General features: G+C 41.3%; 1 protein-coding gene across 1 annotated transcript in view; it reads left to right on the forward strand.

Moving 5' to 3' along the window:
• Nucleotides 1–18122, forward strand: part of SEMA3A (semaphorin 3A) — a 303398-nt gene that overhangs the window by 150834 nt on the left and 134442 nt on the right. The window contains exon 4 of the mRNA XM_067468901.1: nt 17730–17849. Within this exon, the coding sequence (XP_067325002.1) occupies nt 17730–17849 (120 nt within the window). The remainder of the gene's footprint in view (nt 1–17729; nt 17850–18122) is intronic.

Here is an 18122-nt window from a genome sequence, read left to right on the forward strand (position 1 = left end):
GTCTAAACGGGATGTAACCAGAGCGTGGACTACCGTGGCCAAGTCAGACTTCCCAAGGTACGAGCGCAGCTGGCGCACGAGCTTTAAGTGTGCAAATGCTCCCCTGGTCACCGCCGAAACCTGGGGTTCCAGGCTCAGCGATGAGTCCAGGGTCACACCCAAGCTGCGAACCTGCGTCTTCAGGGGGAGTGCGACCCCGTCCAACACAGGCTGTAACCCTATACCCTGTTCGGCCTTGCTATCATTCTTTGGCAATGAAAGCTAAAGACCTTATAAAACTAAAACACCTCTTCAATTGCAGTTGAAGAGGTATCAGCCTGTATTAATTCTAATTCATCAACCATTAACAATAATATATTGTGTGCATGCATAGGCATATGAATATGCCTTATACGTATATTCATACACACAGAGAAAAAATTTGGCCATGCTTCCCAACATTTTACTGTCTTTAGAACACACACAGTCTTTAACCATTCAGTTCTATTGGCTCTGATTTCCCCATTAAGAACAAATATCCTGTCGGCCGGAGGGTAAGGCAGCAACAATGAGCTGGTGCCAAGTTGGACAAGCCCAATTTGAGACAGGCTAAGTCATTCCAGGCTCAGAGCCAGACAAGTGGGAGAAATGGCTTTGCATTGAAGCTGAGGCACTTTGTTACCAGTTTGGAGACTAAGAATGCATGCCAAGTTTCACAGCTAAGTTGTTTCAAAATGCCATCATAGCAATGCTCCATGGAGGGCGTTGTAGAACCCTAATAAAATTGGCAGAATATTTCAGGCTTGGCTATGTCATAACAAACCTTCTGCCCGCAGGGAGGTTTCCTACACTATGTGGCAATCATTTTACAAATGCAAATTTAATTGTGCTTAATAGCAGCATGCCTCTAAGGGGCCTTGGTAGTAATATGGATTTTTTTTTGTTGGCACTTCCTGTTTTTATTGGCATGTGGTTCTTGGTGTGGCAATTGATGCCAAGCAAGCATGTTTGGCTTTGGAAACCCACTGGGTGATTTTAAACAGCTCATACTCTCTCAGCTTCAAAGTTGTCGCGATCCAGAAGCCTTAAAGGAGCCAATCACACAGTAAAAGTCCAAACAATGTTTATTAATGTAACAAAAAATAGCTTAGAAACATTTAACTCAGTGTTACTAGCGATAACTAAAAAGACTGCAGCAACTGCTGTGCAAAAAACAAAACGTAGCAGATAATCCGGATTATACTGGAATATAATCTGGGATAACAAAAAGTTCTAGAAAACTGCTTCAAACTCACAGTGTTCAATAACTATGAGAAAACAAGGTGGAAGTAAGCAAAATCGTAGTCCAGAAACAGTCCCAAGTCAAAACACGTTCACAAGCAGAAGATAAAGTCCAGGAAGCGATGTTGTCCAAAAACAATCTGGAGTCAAAACGGGAGTTGAAGTCAGCACTTATGAGATTCCAGTCTGTAGAAGCATAGTAACACAGCAATCTGAAGTCCAAGGACCCAAGTCAAGAGTAATGGCAGCAACAAAGTCCCAAGGCCAAATACAACACTTTGCCTACTGCAAAGTCCCCAATGTTTGATACCTTCTTATATCCTATAACTCATTATCGGATGATGAACTGCTCTCCACCCTCTCTTCATCACTCTCAGCTGCCTTAGCTTCCACAGCTGATCGCCACCGCCCGTCCCTCCAAGTTTTCCAGTGTCTATCAAGACTTAGATCACCCCATGTATTACCAGGTTGCCAGTCTCCCGAAAACCCTTCAAACTCATCACTAGATGTTGTTTGTGTACATATGTCCCTGATCTCTTGCACACGGGTCCAATCCAGCCCATCCTTCTCTCCGTTATCACTCCCAGTCCCATCACTCCCCGTGAACCCTTCCTTCTCAGTTGGAGCATTAAGTATTTCACGGATCCGCTTCCTTTCCCGTTCTTCATCTGACTCTTGCTCCCGAGTAACCCACTTCAAACCTCTACTCCCGTCTCCCTCCTCCTCCATTTCAGAATCTGAGAAACCTTCGAACGAATCAGTATCCGTAGGTGTCATGAATATCTCCCTAATTCGTTTCCTTTGCTGCTCTTGTTCCAACACCTGAGCAGCCCTCTTTCCCCTTCTACTACCGGTTGTAGCTTGACCAGCACACTCTACTACAACAAAAGTCCTCTGAAAAAATCATGCCAAGAAAACCCATGATAAATTCATTTTAGGATTGCAGTCAAGTAGTTAGAATACAACATTAAATATGGAGTATTCCATATACATTTAAAGTAGTGATGCAGCACTGCCAAAACAAAGACAAAAGGTGATGGGTTTGTGCATTTAAAACATCTGCTTCATAGTTTTCACACCGAAAAGTTGTTTTCAGACAGGAATGGAAAGTTGCAGTTAAATGGTCAATTTACTTTTCTGTGAAAATGCAGCAATAAAATCAATTGAACCAGCAAATAGAAAAAATAATTACAGTAAAACCCTGTATTCTCAGGACCATTACCTGTTATTTCACGTACTCGCATCTGAAAAAATATGTACTCTCTAAGCATTTTCTAATCCTCCAGCATGATTCTATGGTACATTTTCATGGGAAATTGACCATATAGTTGTGCTTAACTACATAGAAATACTGAAGAGGTATTTTCTAGATCTCACAACAGAATTGTATGGTATGCTTCTGCCAAAAGTAATTCATGTCAATAGGGTTCACTATTCTCCCTGTTGAAATTCATTTTGTTACTTTTGGCCCAGCTCTCCAATCCGTTAAGGACATTTGGATTGGGACCCTGTCCTCTGGGGTATTAGCTACCTCTTCCAATTTAGTGTAATCTACAAATTCGATAAGCATGCTCCCTGATCCATCATCCAAGTCATTGACAAAGATGTTGAATAGCACTGGTAAATAAACAACAGCTATACTCTGGAGATAGAGTTTGCTGTCTCCATTGGATGCGAAATAGTAGCTGTACAACATTTGTGGCATGACAGAAGTTTAATAAAAGGCACTTGCTGCATGGATTCATTATTTTCTTGCTTCACATAGTTTATGTGAGAATCCCATTTGATCCAGGCTAATAAGAAAGTAATGACCACATGGCAACATACGTTCTGTGCCGTCACACCCAAACACTATAAAGTTAAAACTAAAATGTGCTTCTCTCTTTATCTGGGAGAACCACAGATGCCTTTCTTAGAAGCTCAAAATTCTCAGCAACTGAGGCCAGTCCAGAATTGAACATCAACAGAACATTTATTTCACAAAGTCCTTGACAGACTTGGCACAGCTTGACAAAGTTACAAACAAAAACAGTCAATTTGGGAAACCATATAGATGTTCTTTCTTTCCTTTTTCCTTCAGTTACCGAGTTAACTTATCCCCAATGGTAGAAAAAATCCTGGGATCTTTTACCCTAACCCTGAGCTGTTATCTTTCAGAAAGAGCAGGTCTTCCGCTATCTAAGCTCAAGATTAGTTTTGGAGATGAAGTAATGAAGCCTTTCTCAATGGTAGAGAAACCCGGAGATATTTTTATTTAAAAACCTGCCAATTATTAGGAATATGAAAATTTTAAAAGATTGGAACAAAGATATCAAAAAAATTCATATGGAATAATAAAAAAACGAGGATTCACCAGGATAACATGATAGAAAGTAAAGAGAAAGGTGGACTGGCAACTCTGAATCTAGGATTATATCTAGAGGCAAATGCCTTGATATGGGCTAAAGACTGGGCAAAATTGGAGAAAAAGAGGCTACTAATACCAGAGGGGATAGAATTAAGGGAAGGCTGGCACACGTATATCTGGTATAAAGGAAATAAAAATGAAAAAAATGGTAATCATTTTATAAGATCATGAATCTTGAAGGTTTGGGAAAAATATAAAAATAACTTATATAAGAATACACCTCTGTGGGTATCACCTCTGGAAGCTGGCCAAAGACGTTGTATGGGGTGGCATAAATGGCCAAAATACAAAGATCTACTAAAAAAAGGAGGAGGAGAAATGATCTTAAAATCACAACAGGAACTAAACACGTCAGACCGAAAAATTTCCTGTCTAGAATATTGGACAATTACAGAAAAACACAAAAATGACAAGATAGGGTTCAATCAGGAAAAAAAAATTGGGACAAGATAATGGACTCAAAAAAAGAAGTTAATAACAAAGATATATAAAAATTATTAGAATGGAAGTTGGAAACAAAAGGGGAAAAATTACAGAAAAAGATGGGATGAAAATATTAGGAGAACCATCAAACAAGAAGAATGGGAAAAAATCTGGAAGGTAAAACTTAAATACTGCTATGCAATTGATCTAAAGGAGAACTGGGTAAAGACAGCCTACCGTTGGTACATGACACCAAAAAAGTTAGGGAAAAGCTATAACAACACTAGCACAAGTTGCTGGAAGTGTAAAGAAAAGGAAGGATCGTATTTTCACCTGTGGTGGACCTGCGAGAAAACTAAAGAATACTGGAAAGGAGTACAGAAAGAACTACAAGAAATTCTAAAGATAAAGATCCCATGGAAGGCAGAGCTATTCCTGTTAGGAATCCATGATCTGAAATTAGAGAAAAATACTGATAAACTTCTGTTTTTAATGGCAACAGCAGCAAGGATATGCTACACCAGAAAATGGAAACAAAGAGAATTACCAGATGAAAACGAGAGACTAGCAAAAATATTGGAGATTAAGAATATGGACAGACTTACCTTTCTTATATCAAGAAGTAAAGGAATAAATATGCAAGAGACAAACTGGGAAAAGGTTACAGAATACTTTAGACAAAAGAATAAAAAGATTTTGATCTAGTTAAGGAAGAAAGGAGGAAAAAGAAAAAGGAAGAGTAAGAATATGAGAGGAGAGGAGGAAGACAGGACGAGGGGAAGGGAGGAAGAAGAGAAAAGAAATACAGATCTCTGGAAGACACCAAGAAGTCTAACAATTTTTAATCCATTTTTGTTCCCTTTTTTTCTTTTTTTTCTTTTCCTTCTTTCTTTTCTTTCTCTTCTCTTTTCTTAATTTACTATACATCTATATTTTAATGGAATTTCAAAATGGAATAAAGATAATTTAAAAAAAAATCCAGAGATATTCCTTACCCCAGCACTGAGCTACTGTCCTTTAGAAAGAGCAGGTCTTTCTCTATCTAAGCTCAGTGCCAGTTTCAAAGGTGAGAGGGTAACCTCGACCCTAATCTCAATCATACCCACAATTGCTTGTCTGAGCTTGCCTAGCTGGCCACCAGCACATCTGAGGCTTTTTCTAAACTAAAGAAAGCAGGAGGGCTTTTCCAAAATGGAGATCTCATCCCCCAGGAAAAAAGGCAATCTCTAGACCAAAAGGACACTTTTTAAACCAATAGCTGCAAAAAGGCTTGCTGTTAATAGTTAACTTTCAGGGTGCTGCTAAGACTGCAGCAACCCTGGAGAAAAAGCAAAGGGGTGCGATTTGAAGCAACTAAAGGGCAATGCAAACCAAGCTCCTGGAAGACGGAAGATGTTCATTGTGACTCAGGCTTAAATGCAGCACTCCAATCAATCAAATCATTTATTTCGGTCATTGACCAGCACAGGAAATAGTCACATTTTCATACAACCTTGGTATGTTTGGTAAATTAAAAATATAAATATAACTACTGAAGCACAATATGGGTGAGGGAGCAGAAGGGAAGGGGAAACAGGGTAAAAACATACAATGCCCAGATCCATCACCAAATTGTAGATTCAGAGAAGAAGATTACTGGACACACCGTTAACTTTTGGGACTAGTTATTCCCTGACGGATTTTGTATGCTGCTGCACAGAACTTTGCAACATTGTAGGTTGTAGCTTAATTAATATCTGCAAGTAGCATGGAGGTATAAAATTATCCTGAATGAATGGCCTGGGTGCGTGTATAACAAAGGTAAGATAAGCCTGGCACGGATATCCCTGCAGAACGGGCACTGGTGGAGCACATGAACTATTTTTTCTACATGACCTGACTCACAGGGGCAGAGTCTCTCTGGGAAAGGGATCTTCCAGTAGCGGCCTTCGAGTACAGCTGATGGGAGAGCGTGGCATCGAGGCAGGGTGAAATCCCTTTGATGAATGGGAACCTCTAAGTTTGTTAAATATGCCATAGGGGAGGCAAAATATCTGCTGTCTTCATTGATAAGGAAGGTTGGAACTGAGGCCAGGTCTAGTTGTCGCTCTGTGTCTGTGATACGTTGTTTAATAAGTGCTTTGGCTTGATTGTAATCCATCGCGAGTAGTAGACCTGGAGAAAATCCCAATGAGGAGATTTTTGATGCTACCTCCTGCTTCCATGTGGATTGGAAGTCATCCTTCATGGTTAGTGGGGCAAGACCAAAGGGTGCACGGGATAGTCTGAGCCAGAGGTTGAGTATGGCCACCCACACCCTGGCCTCCACTCTCATAAAGCCCGTCTCTAGTCCCAGGGTGGCATTAGAAACGCATTGAGGGACCTGCAAGGCCGATCTCAGAAACTTTGACTGAACCAGCTCTAATGGGGCAAAACTGGGGAAGGGGCCCAGCTAAGCACCATACAAGAGTTGGGCTAATGACTTAGCTTCAAACAGCTTGAGCGCTGCCAGTGTGAAGCGGCCCCCTCTTGTCCTAAGATATTTAAGAATGGCAATTGAGCTCTCTTGCGCGGTGTTGCATACTTGATCCCCACGAGCTCTTCTGCTACTATTAGATTGGAAAACTACACCTAGATATTTGAAGGATGTAACTTGTTCAATTTTATGGCCATCTATGCTCCAAGAGTAATGCAGCACTCATATTGAGCTTTACATTTTAAAAAAATGTGTTCTTCATCACCATGCATAGGAATTAGCTGGATCATCCCACTAAAGCATATAATCCTCAATGTTAGCCTGATTTCATGGGGCCATAATTTCAGCTAACTTTTACAAGATTGTGCCCCATAAGTTTTATTGTATCAAATAGAAAGTCAAGAAAACGGCCCTTTTAAACTCTTTCCCTTGGTGGACGGAGTTCTTTTCTGTGGTTTAATTAATACCCTCCTACTCTTTTTTATTTCAGTGGCATAAAATATATTAAACAACCCATTCTACTATGGCTGTAAAAGATTCTAACAGAGCTTAGAGCACTTTTTGTAAAAAAAAAAAACAACTGTTGTAAAATATAGAAAAACTATTGCTGCCATTGTAGCTGGAATGGAAACATTCAGTGGTTAATAAATGTATTTTATAGTTGAAAGTTTATTGCTTTTAGTAGCCCCTCCTAGTATTTCATTGGCTCTTTTTTCCCTTCAATAATCCTTAGTTAAAATACGATGCGTTTTAGATGAGAGGCAAATTAAAAAGAGAGGGTGGAGACACATATTTTTCTGGCATCAATTTGGACTAACTTTGTTGACATTAATAGAACCGCACTCTGAAAGTCTGAAAGAACTGATGGAAGAATTTAGCCTTAGGGGTCTATTCTCATACCACTTAATTCTACTTGTCATTTTTCGACTTATTTGTAGGTAGAGAAATGTAAGTGGTCCGCTCTGCAAATCGCTAAGTATTCTAAAGGCAGACTAACACTGAACATATACTTTTTTTCACTGGAGAGGCACAGAGTTAATCTTAATGGAGTAACTGTGAGTTTCAGCCCTTGGAATTGAGAACTAACTATATACACATAATTTATGATGGTTCGAAAGGCAGTGTGTGAAGCATGTGATAGGGCCTTCCTAAATTTATCTTGATAAATTTGTCATTTGAAAACAGGCTTACTCTGATTATAACTATAATAATAATTATTATTATTATTAGGGCTGTCCAACCACGGAAAAATTTGTTTCTAAACTCGATTCGTTTTTAGGGGTTTTTTGCGTTTCGTTATTTAAAAGAATTCCGAATTTTTTCTTTTAAAAAGTTTGATATTTACGAAATTTCGGAAATTATGAAACAATTTTGAAACAATAACGAATCGATTCGTTAATGGCGGACGCGATTGCGCAATACGCTAAAAAACCCTCCAAATGGGACAGGGGGAACTTCTGAAGCTTCCCTCTCCCTCTGTTGTTGACTGTTGGTGTGATATTTTTTTTTATCACTGATAAAACAAACAACGACTATAAAACTTGCACCAGACATATGGAAATAATAACGAAATAATAACGAAACAATTTCGAAACAATTACGAAACAATTTCGAAACAATTACGAAACGAATTTGAAAAATTCGTTTCGTTTTTTAGTTGCTCCTGAATGGTTCAATATCGCTTCGTTATCAAAAAAATAACGAATTAATAACGAATTATTAAATTAATGAACAAAACCGCCCAGCCCTAATTATTATTATTATTATTATTATTATTATTATTATTATTATTATTTGAAACACAACAAGATGAGTTTACAGCAGACACTCTGCTGGCTGTTGAATTGGATCACACGTCGGACACTTCCCAAGTGTCTAGGACTGTGTGATGTATCGGCGAATAATGCGTGCTGTGCAGGTACAGCTGTACCAGGAGCTCCAATTTTGTTTGCTTTGCACTGAATGTTTGTTGTGACCTAAGTTTCAGAGACTCTGCAGATGGGTGGCTTCTTTTGGCTGCAATCATAGGGTAAGCCACCTGTCAATTATAATTAGGTTCCCTGGTCCCGCCCCCCTTTTGAGTTTAGAAGGAATAGGAGCCATTTTGAGTTCAGTCCACACAGAGAAGCTTTTCATGTAGGACATAATACCAAGAGCTCCTGTAGAAAGCTTCGTCTTCTACAACTTGGCCGGGGTTATACAGCCCACAGCTTGGCCAAGGATCATACAGCCTTACAGCTCCCTTGCTGAGGGACTTCAGTCAGCCATCACTGAAACCTGAACTCCTTTTTCCCTGGAAGTCTACAAAGCTCTGCTTGATAAGGGTCACTCGCAGAAGCCAGAAGCAGTTGGTACCGGGTGTAGGGGATCCACGCCATCAGAGGCAAAGACAGACTGCCCAGATTAGAAGTTAAGGATTTCCCCATTAGTTACAGTTATGAAGATAGTGCCTGTTCCCTGTGGACAAGGTTGAGAGAGAGCCAATAAACTGTTAAGAAAGCCTTAAAGTACCTGTTTGTTTTCTTTAACAAAGAACTTTGTTGAACCTTTAAGCAATCTAAAGACTGTGTTTAAGGAAATCCAAAGGCCTTTAATCTGAGGCAGCCCCGGCGTCCCTTTGGGCACACAGAATTTATGTCCTGTCAACAGTCTTATGCACAGGCCCAGCGTGCAACAGCACACATGCAGATCCCAGTAAGGCGGCCTTCTGCAGCTGGCAGATGGCAATTTTGTCAGTGCTGATTGTGTTTACATGCAGGCCAAGGTCTTTAGGCACTGCACCCAGTGTGCCGGTCACCACTGGGACCACCTTTACTGGTTTGTGCCAGAGTCTTTGCAGTTCGATTTTTAAATCCTCATATCGTGTCAGCTTTTCCCGTTGTTTTTCTGCAATCCTGCTGTCACCTGGGATTCCAACATCGACGATCCATACTTGGTTTTTTAACACAATTGTGAGGTCAGGAGTATTATGCTCCAATACTCTGTCTGTCTGAATCCGGAAGTCCCAGAGGAGTTTGATGTGTTCATTCTCTGTAACATTTTCCGGCTTGTGATTCCACCAGTTCTTTGTCGCAAGCAGATGGTATTTGTGGCACAAGTTCCAATTAATCATCTGAGCAACGGTGTTATGCCTCTGCTTGTAGTCTGTCTGTGCGATCTTCTTGCAGCAGCTGAGGATGTCGCCAACATGTCCACCTGCCTTTCAAGTACAGTGCTTCACTTGCCCACATGCCTGCTCACCTTTCAGGTATGGCACTTCATTCAGCAGAGTCCAGAACCACTGAGTTGAAGAAAGCACCAGATTCAGTGGAGCACCTTATCTGAAAGAGGAGTGGGTGGGCGAGCAGGAGAAGCTTCACTTGCTCAACTGCCCACCTCCTTTCAGCTGTGGCACTTTGTTCCTCTGAGCTGGTATTGTCACTCTCTTCAATCGAGTTCTTTCAAAGTCAGCTGCATGTTAACACCATACCTGAAAGGAGTCAGGAGAGAGATGTCGGCGACATCCTCAACTGCTGCAAGAAGATCGCACAGACAGACTACAAGCAGAGGCATAACACTGTTGCACAGGCAAGTGGGGCACTGGAGTTGAAAGGAGGTGATGATTTTTTTTCACCATGTAATAGTTGTGGTCACTTTTTTTGGTGAAAAGGAGAAAAAGTGTGACTTATATGCAATAAGGCAGTCCTCATGTAGTCCATGTATGTATTTGTGCTTATACTACAATGGTCAGTGTTACTCTAGCCTGAAAATAGTTTAATTAAATCTGAGGCTGTAGTGATGTCAAGAGAAAAGGGAAAATTGGTAATTCCATTGTGATCAGTGCAATTCATCTATCATGTTTTTACTTCTGAAACTGACAAGTGGGGACTTGGTCCAGTTTAGTTGACTGGCATCTTTGCAAGATTGTGTGCACATGTTATCATTAGGACCCCTTTTCTAGGAAGAAGAAATTAAAATCATTACACTTGTTGACTTGCCACCAAACTTGTTTTGCTAAATATACCAGATCATGCTAAATATACCTCCAGATTGGACTACTGTTTTGCTAAATATACCTCCAGATTGGATTACTATAACACAGTCTACGTGGGGCTGCCCTTGAAAACGGCCTGGAAATTTCAGTTGGTTCAACAGGCGGCGGCCAGGTTAACTGGTGCTTCTTACAGAGAGAGGTCAACCCTCCTGTTCAAGGAGCTCCATTGGCTGCCGTTCATTTTCCGGACTCAATTCAAGGTGCAGGTGCTTACCTACAAAGCCCTAAATGGTTTGGGACCCACCTACCTGTGTGACCGCATCTCCATATACAAACCCACATGATCTCTTCGTTCATCTGGTGAGGCCCTGCTCACGATCCCACTGGCATCGCAAGCGCAATTGGTGGGAACGAGAGACAGGGCCTTCTCGGTGGTGGCCCCACGACTCTGGAACTCCCTCCCCAAGGATATCAGGCACTCCCCAACACTGGCAGTCTTCAGAAGGAGCTTGAAAACATGGATGTTCCAGTGTGCCTTCCCAGATTAAGGAATCCCAAGCAATGTCCCTAATGCACTTTATGAGAGAGCTAGAATTGTCTGCACACCCTTCTATTCCCAAAATATCAATCCTACCTCACCTGGACATGCCCAGCATTTTTAGAATTTTAACCATTACATTTGGCCCTGCCACAGGTTTTTAACAGTGTCGTGTTTCTGTTATTGTTCTGCTTTGTTATGGGTTATTTATTGTTGCATTGTATTGTTGTTGTTGTATTTTTGCTAATGATGTACTTTAGGCTCGGCCTCTTGTAAGCTGCACCGAGTCCTGTGGGAGATGGTAGCGGGGTACAAATAAAGGATTATTATTATTATTATTATTATTATTATTATTATTATTATGTGCAGATATCTTGAACTTCAGCAATAAACAACATGTTCAATAAGGAGTGGAACTTCCAATCCACTTCCAATCCACTATTCTTGATATAAATATATATCAGCACTTTGTTTAGGCCTTCTGCAGAGTACCTTTGAATGCCTAAATGATATGTTTGCGGAAACAGAGTATGCATATACAGTTTATGCACACACTCAGGCTTGTACAGAAGACTCGCAACAGATGGGAGTCAGCACAGGGCCAAGCTGAAAAATCCTGTAGTTGTGTGTTGATTAACTCCATTTTTTTAAAAAAGACCCGTGTAGTCTAACAGATTGGGATAATGAAGCATTAGTGTGCCCCACACTATAAATATATATTTTAGAGTGAGAAAGTAAACTGAAAACTTCATGACTCTGTTTAAAGATATGCTGAAGTGAATTGGTGCCATTGAAGTACATTTCCTGTATGATTATACAAGTGATGTGAAACCTATGTTTGAAGTTCTTCCACACATGGAAATTGTCACTTAATCCTGTATCAACAAGTGATGCATATGCATTTGTCAACCCAACAGATTGGGTTTTGTAAGGGAAGCACCATGATTAACCTGAAATTCTTCCCGTTTTGTTTCTCTTTGAGATTTATGAATATGTTGTAAAGTCATATTCATAAATTTTCGAGTGCTGCTCTTCACTAATCCAAAGAGCATAAGTGTGAATAAGAGCTGCTGGTAGTGACTTACCTCCAACTAGCATGTTAGAATATTGCAACCCCACCGCAACTCTTCTATATAAATAAAAATGTAATGTTCGTTTGCGGTATTCACAGAACTCAAAAACCACCAGGGCAATTGGCACCAAATTTGGACATGATACACCTAACAACCCAATGTATGTTCTCCACTAAAAAACCCCACAAAAACAAAAAGCAGAAAGCACTTCAGAACTGCATGTCCACAAAGGAGAAACTGCATGTCTACAAAGAGACCCATGGCCACTCCCCCTCCTCCTTGTGGGAAAACAGCTAAAGCCTTAGAAGCCAGGCGTGCGTGCATGGCCCACACACACACACACACAAGCAAGAGTGGGCACCATTGGAGTGAGGAAAAGGAAGAGGAGGACAGTGGATGGGCTCCTCAAGTCCCTCCCTCACCAGTAGAAGCAGCAGCCTTTTTCCTCTTGGCTGTGCCCCCTCCCTTTCATCGCCTCCTCTTCCTCCAAGATGCCCTGGTAGAAGCAGCAGGAAGGAGAGAGGAGGGGAGAGAGACTGTTCCCTTCTTCGCCAACCCTTTCTTGCCTCCCTCCATAATCTACTCGGCTGTGTCCGGCAACACGAGCACACATTTAACTCTCTCCCTCTCTCCCTCTCTCTCTCCCCCCTATTAACATCCAGACCGGGAGGTAGCTGCCTCTGACACACTCTACTCCTTCTCTCCCTCACTCCCTTCCCCTCTTTCCTCCCTCACTTTCTTCCTTCCTTCCCCTTCCTTTCCTTCCCCCTCCTTCCTTCCTGTTCCTCCCTCCTTCCTTCCTGTCCCTCCCCCTTCCTTCTCCTTCCTTTCCTTCCTTCATTTGTCCTTCCTTCCTGTCCCTCCTTCTTTCCTCCTCTTCCTTCCCTTCTTTCCCTCCTCCCCTCCTCCCTTTTCCTTCCTTCTTCCTTTCCTTTTATATATTGTTATATAGATTACTATATAATATGTTACTATTATATATTACTACATAATACAAATTAAATAGTCTTACAGAATAGAGTTGGAAGGGACAGTCAAGAAGTAACAAGAGAAGGAGGGAAACAGGTAAGGAATGAAGGCAGGAAAGGGGGAAAGAGAGAAGGAGAGAAGGAAAGAAGGAAGGAAAGAAAGAAAGGTAGAGAAGCAAGAAAGGAAAGAAGGAAATTAAAAAAAAGGAAAAATACAGGGAAGGGAGGATGTAACCAAGGAGCAAAGAAAGGGAGGAAAGAAACAGGTAGAGATGGAAGAAAGAAGAAGATAAATAGGAAGGGAAAGAAAAAGAGGAAAGGAAGGAGAGAAAGATGGAGGGAAGGTTGGCCACAGCAACGCGTGGAGAGTACAGCTAGTAAGTTGACATATTTACACAACTTTCCATCTGATTACTGTGTTGGAGCCAATAGTTCAGGGGCCACTTATCTGTTTATCACTTGATTCCAATCACATACAAGTGAATGTGTGAAGTGACAGGATGAAAGGTGATGTTTGATCTGTGCTGCTGAATTTGGATATATTTTGCCACTTGGAGAGATAGAAAGACATCAACTAGAGAAACAGCTTTGTAGTAACAAAATATTGTTATATCATTATCTTTTATAGACAAGAGTCCACTTTTTAAAATATATATTCATTGGAGACAAACTGGTTTCCCAATCAGGTTATATTTAGCATAAGCCCAAAAGAGAAACTTGACATATTTGTTTTTTTCTTATTTGTTTTCTTTTGGAATTTTTTTCCACATCCCAACATGTTATTAAAACATTTACTGTCAGAAAAGAAACCAAACTTGAAAAGCAGTGTAAATGTTGTGCCTTACTTCAAAGGGGAATTATTGTTTTATTTGGACCGAATTGTTTGCAACTTGTCTGGGAAATGACCTGAGGCATCCCGGAGGGTTATTTTCTCACCTGCCCTGACAAATCAACTGGTTGAGCTTGACAGTCCTCCACTTCTCATTGAATGTTGAAATGTTGGAATTGAGAGAAACTGAAAGAAATGGGTGGAGGAGAAAACGCCAGAATCAATGCCTAAAGAGAAATGGGTTGATTTGCGAGGGGTGGGGGCTTCACAAATATTTAAGAGGTGCTAATGGAGATGGAGCCAGGGGTCTTTCCAGGTGGTCACCCTTAAAATTGTTTACCCTTTCCACTGTGCATGATTTCCCACAGTGAGGCATTTGCTAGATTTAAAAATAATTATTTTCTTTGTATCTCAAATTAGACATCAATTTCTATAGCTTTTCAGTGTGTTTAAAAAGCACATCATTCCAGATACTTAGATGTTTTGGATATGGAGGGACTATTTCATATGTATCTGCCTTGACAGCCATGTGAATGGATGTCATAAGAAAGAGGAAGCAGGCTTGTTTTTTGCTGCCCTGGAAACTAGGACTTGGAGCAATGAGTTCAAATTATAGAACTTGAACATTAGAAAGAACTTCCTGACTGTTAGAGCTGTTCAGCAATGGAATTCTCTGCCTCGAGGTGTGGTGGAAGCTCCTTCCTTGGAGGCTTTAAACAAAGGTTGGGTGGTCATTTGTCAAAGGTACTTGAAATGTTATTTTCCTGCATGGCAAGGGGTTGGGCTAGATGGCCCATGTGATTTCTTCCAACTCTATGATTCTATGGACTTCTTCACACTGGGCTAAAACAGTCCCGTTTTGCCTTTTTTGGCTGGGAGCCACCGAACATCATCAGGACTCACCAACATTCCTCCTAAAGTTGAGGGGAAGCACTGCAAGCAGCAAGATGTCCCAAGTTTTCTCAGTCTGGACAATTGTGTTGAGGAACATTGCTTGAGGAACAAAATATCTCTGATTGAGTTTGAAGATGCTCTGTTCCTGTGACGATTGAAGTTGTACTTATTCTGGAGGCTTGTGACTGTTCGAAGTATGCCTTTGGCTCTCTATTATCAGTTTTGTATATTTTGCTTATGAACCTGTTAGTTTATATTGAGTTTTACTTTTTTTGTTGTTGTTGGAAGCATTGTGGGGAAGTGTATGCAAAGACTTGAATTACTATGTTGTTCATTCGTTCAGTCGTCTCCGACTCTTCGTGACCTCGTGGACCAGCCCACGCCAGAGCTCCCTGTCGGCCGTCACCACCCCCAGCTCCTTCAAGGTCAGTCCAGTCACTTCAAGGATGCCATCCATCCATCTTGCCCTAGGTCGGCCCCTCTTCCTTTTGCCTTCCACTTTCCCCAGCATAATTGTCTTCTCTAGGCTTTGCTGTCTCCTCATGATGTGGCCAAAGTACTTCAACTTTGTCTCTAGTATCCTTCCTTCCAGTGAGCAGCCAGGCTTTATTTCCTGGAGGATGGACTGGTTGGATCTTCTTGCAGTCCAAGGCACTCTCAGCACTTTCCTCCAGCACCACAGCTCAAAAGCATCGATCTTCCTTCGCTCAGCCTTCCCTATGGTCCAGCTCTCACATCCGTAGGTTACTACAGGGAATACCATGGCTTGGACTAGGCGGATCTTTGTTGCCAGTCTGATGTCTCTACTCTTTACTATTTTATCGAGACTGGACATTGCTCTCCTCCCAAGAAGTAAGCGTCTTCTGATTTCCTGGCCACAGTCTGCATCTGCAGTAATCTTTGCGCCTAGAAATACAAAGTCTGTCACGGCCTCCACATTTTCTCCCTCTATTTTCCAGTTGTCAATCATTCTTGTTGCCATAATCTTGGTTTTTTTGACGTTCAGCTGCAACCCGGCTTTTGTGCTTTCTTCTTTCACCTTGATTAGAAGGCTCCTCAGCTCCTCCTCGCTTTCGGCCATCAGAGTGGTGTCATCTGCATATCTGAGGTTGTTAATGTTTCTTCCAGCAATTTTCACCCCAGCTTTGCATTCATCAAGCCCCGCACATCGCATGATGTGTTCTGCATACAAGTTAAAAAGGTTGGGTGAGAGTATGCAGCCTTGCCGTACGCCTTTCCCAATCTTGAACCAGTCTGTTGTTCCGTGGTCAGTTCTGACTGTTGCTACTTGGTCCTTGTACAGATTCCTCAGGAGAGAGACAAGGTGGCTTGGGATGCCCATCCCACCAAGAACTTGCCACAATTTATTATGATCCACACAGTCAAAGGCTTTAGAATAGTCAATGAAGCAGAAGTAGATGTTTTTCTGAAACTCCCTGCCTTTCTCCATTATCCAGCGGATATTGGCAATCTGGTCTCTCGTTCCTCTGCCTTTTCTAAACCCAGCTTGAACATCTGGCAACTCTCGCTCCATGTATTGCTGGAGTCTTCCTTGCAGGATCTTGAGCATTACCTTGCTGGCATGAGAAATAAGGGCCACTGTACGGAAGTTGGAGCAGTCTTTCGCATTTCCCTTTTTTGGTATGGGGATATAAGTTGATTTTTTCCAGTCTGATGGCCATTCTTGTGTTTTCCATATTTGCTGGCATATGGCATGCATCACCTTGACAGCATCATCTTTTAAGATTTTAAACAGTTCAGCTGGGATCCCGTCGTCTCCTGCTGCCTTGTTGTTAGCAATGCTTCTTAAGGCCCATTCAACCTCACTCCTCAGGATGTCTGGTTCTAATTCATTCACCACGCCGTCAAAGCTATCCTCGATATTGTTATCCTTCCTATACAGATCTTCTGTATAATCTCGCCACCTTCTCTTGATCTCTTCAGCTTCTGTTAGGTCCCTGCCATCTTTGTTTCTTATCATACCAATTACTATATATATATATATATATATATATATATATATATATATATACACACACACACACACACACACACACCCGCCGCATGTGATACGGTTTTTGTCAGCAAGGAACCTGAGCAGTCCTCATCATGGACGTTGTCACGGCCATCTTTGAATTGTCGTACCCACTTACGCACTTTGCTTTCACTCATAACAGTATCACCGTACACTTCACAAATCTGTCGATGGATTTCTGCAGCAGGCAGGTTTCTTGCTGACAAAAAATGTATCACTGAGCAAACCTCACATGCGGCGGATGAGTTGATAGTCTTAAAGCACAGAACAGAACTGTACAGGTTAGCTACAGAGCGGAAACTGAGCACAGTTGTTCCCGAGGCATGCCGGTACACGACGCACGCGCTTGTTGCGGTATGCGCACGAATTACTCGTGTCTACAACAAAACGGACCTTACTTTAAAAATACCCCTCGTATGAGTGTGTGTGTGTGTGTGTCAGCAGCAAGTCAAGGACAGAATTGGGGGGGGGGGGGGTAGAATTTTGTTAATAGCTGTGGATAACTCAAGGGTCATTTCATGTTGATGGGAAAGCGCCAGAACCACCTCACTATTGCTGACACCATTTTCCTGCCCAGATATTTGAAAATATCAGAAGCATCTCTGCAGTGGAGACAGTAGAAGATGTGGGTGCTTCTTATAGGTTCACCCAGGACAGACTAAACTCTCACTTTTTGCTACTGTACTTAGTGAAGGAAATTAGTCTTTTTTTCATGAGAGTTAAAGTACAGTGTTTACAATGACCTGTGGATAATTCAACCTGATGTTTCAGGTTTGATGGCTATTACTACATAAATAAGCTGTGGAAGAAATTTGACTGATATACAATATATATGCTTGATTAATATGTGCTATTCTCTTTTAAATTTGTATAGAAAGAGTGTGCTAACTTCATCAAAGTGCTGAAGGCATATAACCAAACTCATTTGTATGTCTGTGGAACTGGAGCTTTCCATCCTGTGTGCACCTACATTGAAGTTGGAGGTCATCCGGAGGTAAGCACTTCTATGCTCATCAATGTGAAACAAAAGCACAAGTTTTTTGACCTTTTGCTATGACTTATTTCAGCTGTCAAAAATGCATTCCACATAGACACTATATTTATTTATTTAATGAATTAAATGTTGCTGGTCACCAGTTTAAATTTATATGTGTGGTATTTAGTGATCCATAACTGGCTGGATAAAATGTTTTAGCTGTTCAGTAATATATGGGTAGAAGGAAACAAACTAATAAAATGGTGGTGGGGGGGGGGGGGGTAGACAATA

This window comes from Anolis sagrei, chromosome 5, assembly GCF_037176765.1.
Source record: "Anolis sagrei isolate rAnoSag1 chromosome 5, rAnoSag1.mat, whole genome shotgun sequence".
NCBI classification, from domain to species: Eukaryota; Metazoa; Chordata; class Lepidosauria; order Squamata; family Dactyloidae; genus Anolis; species Anolis sagrei.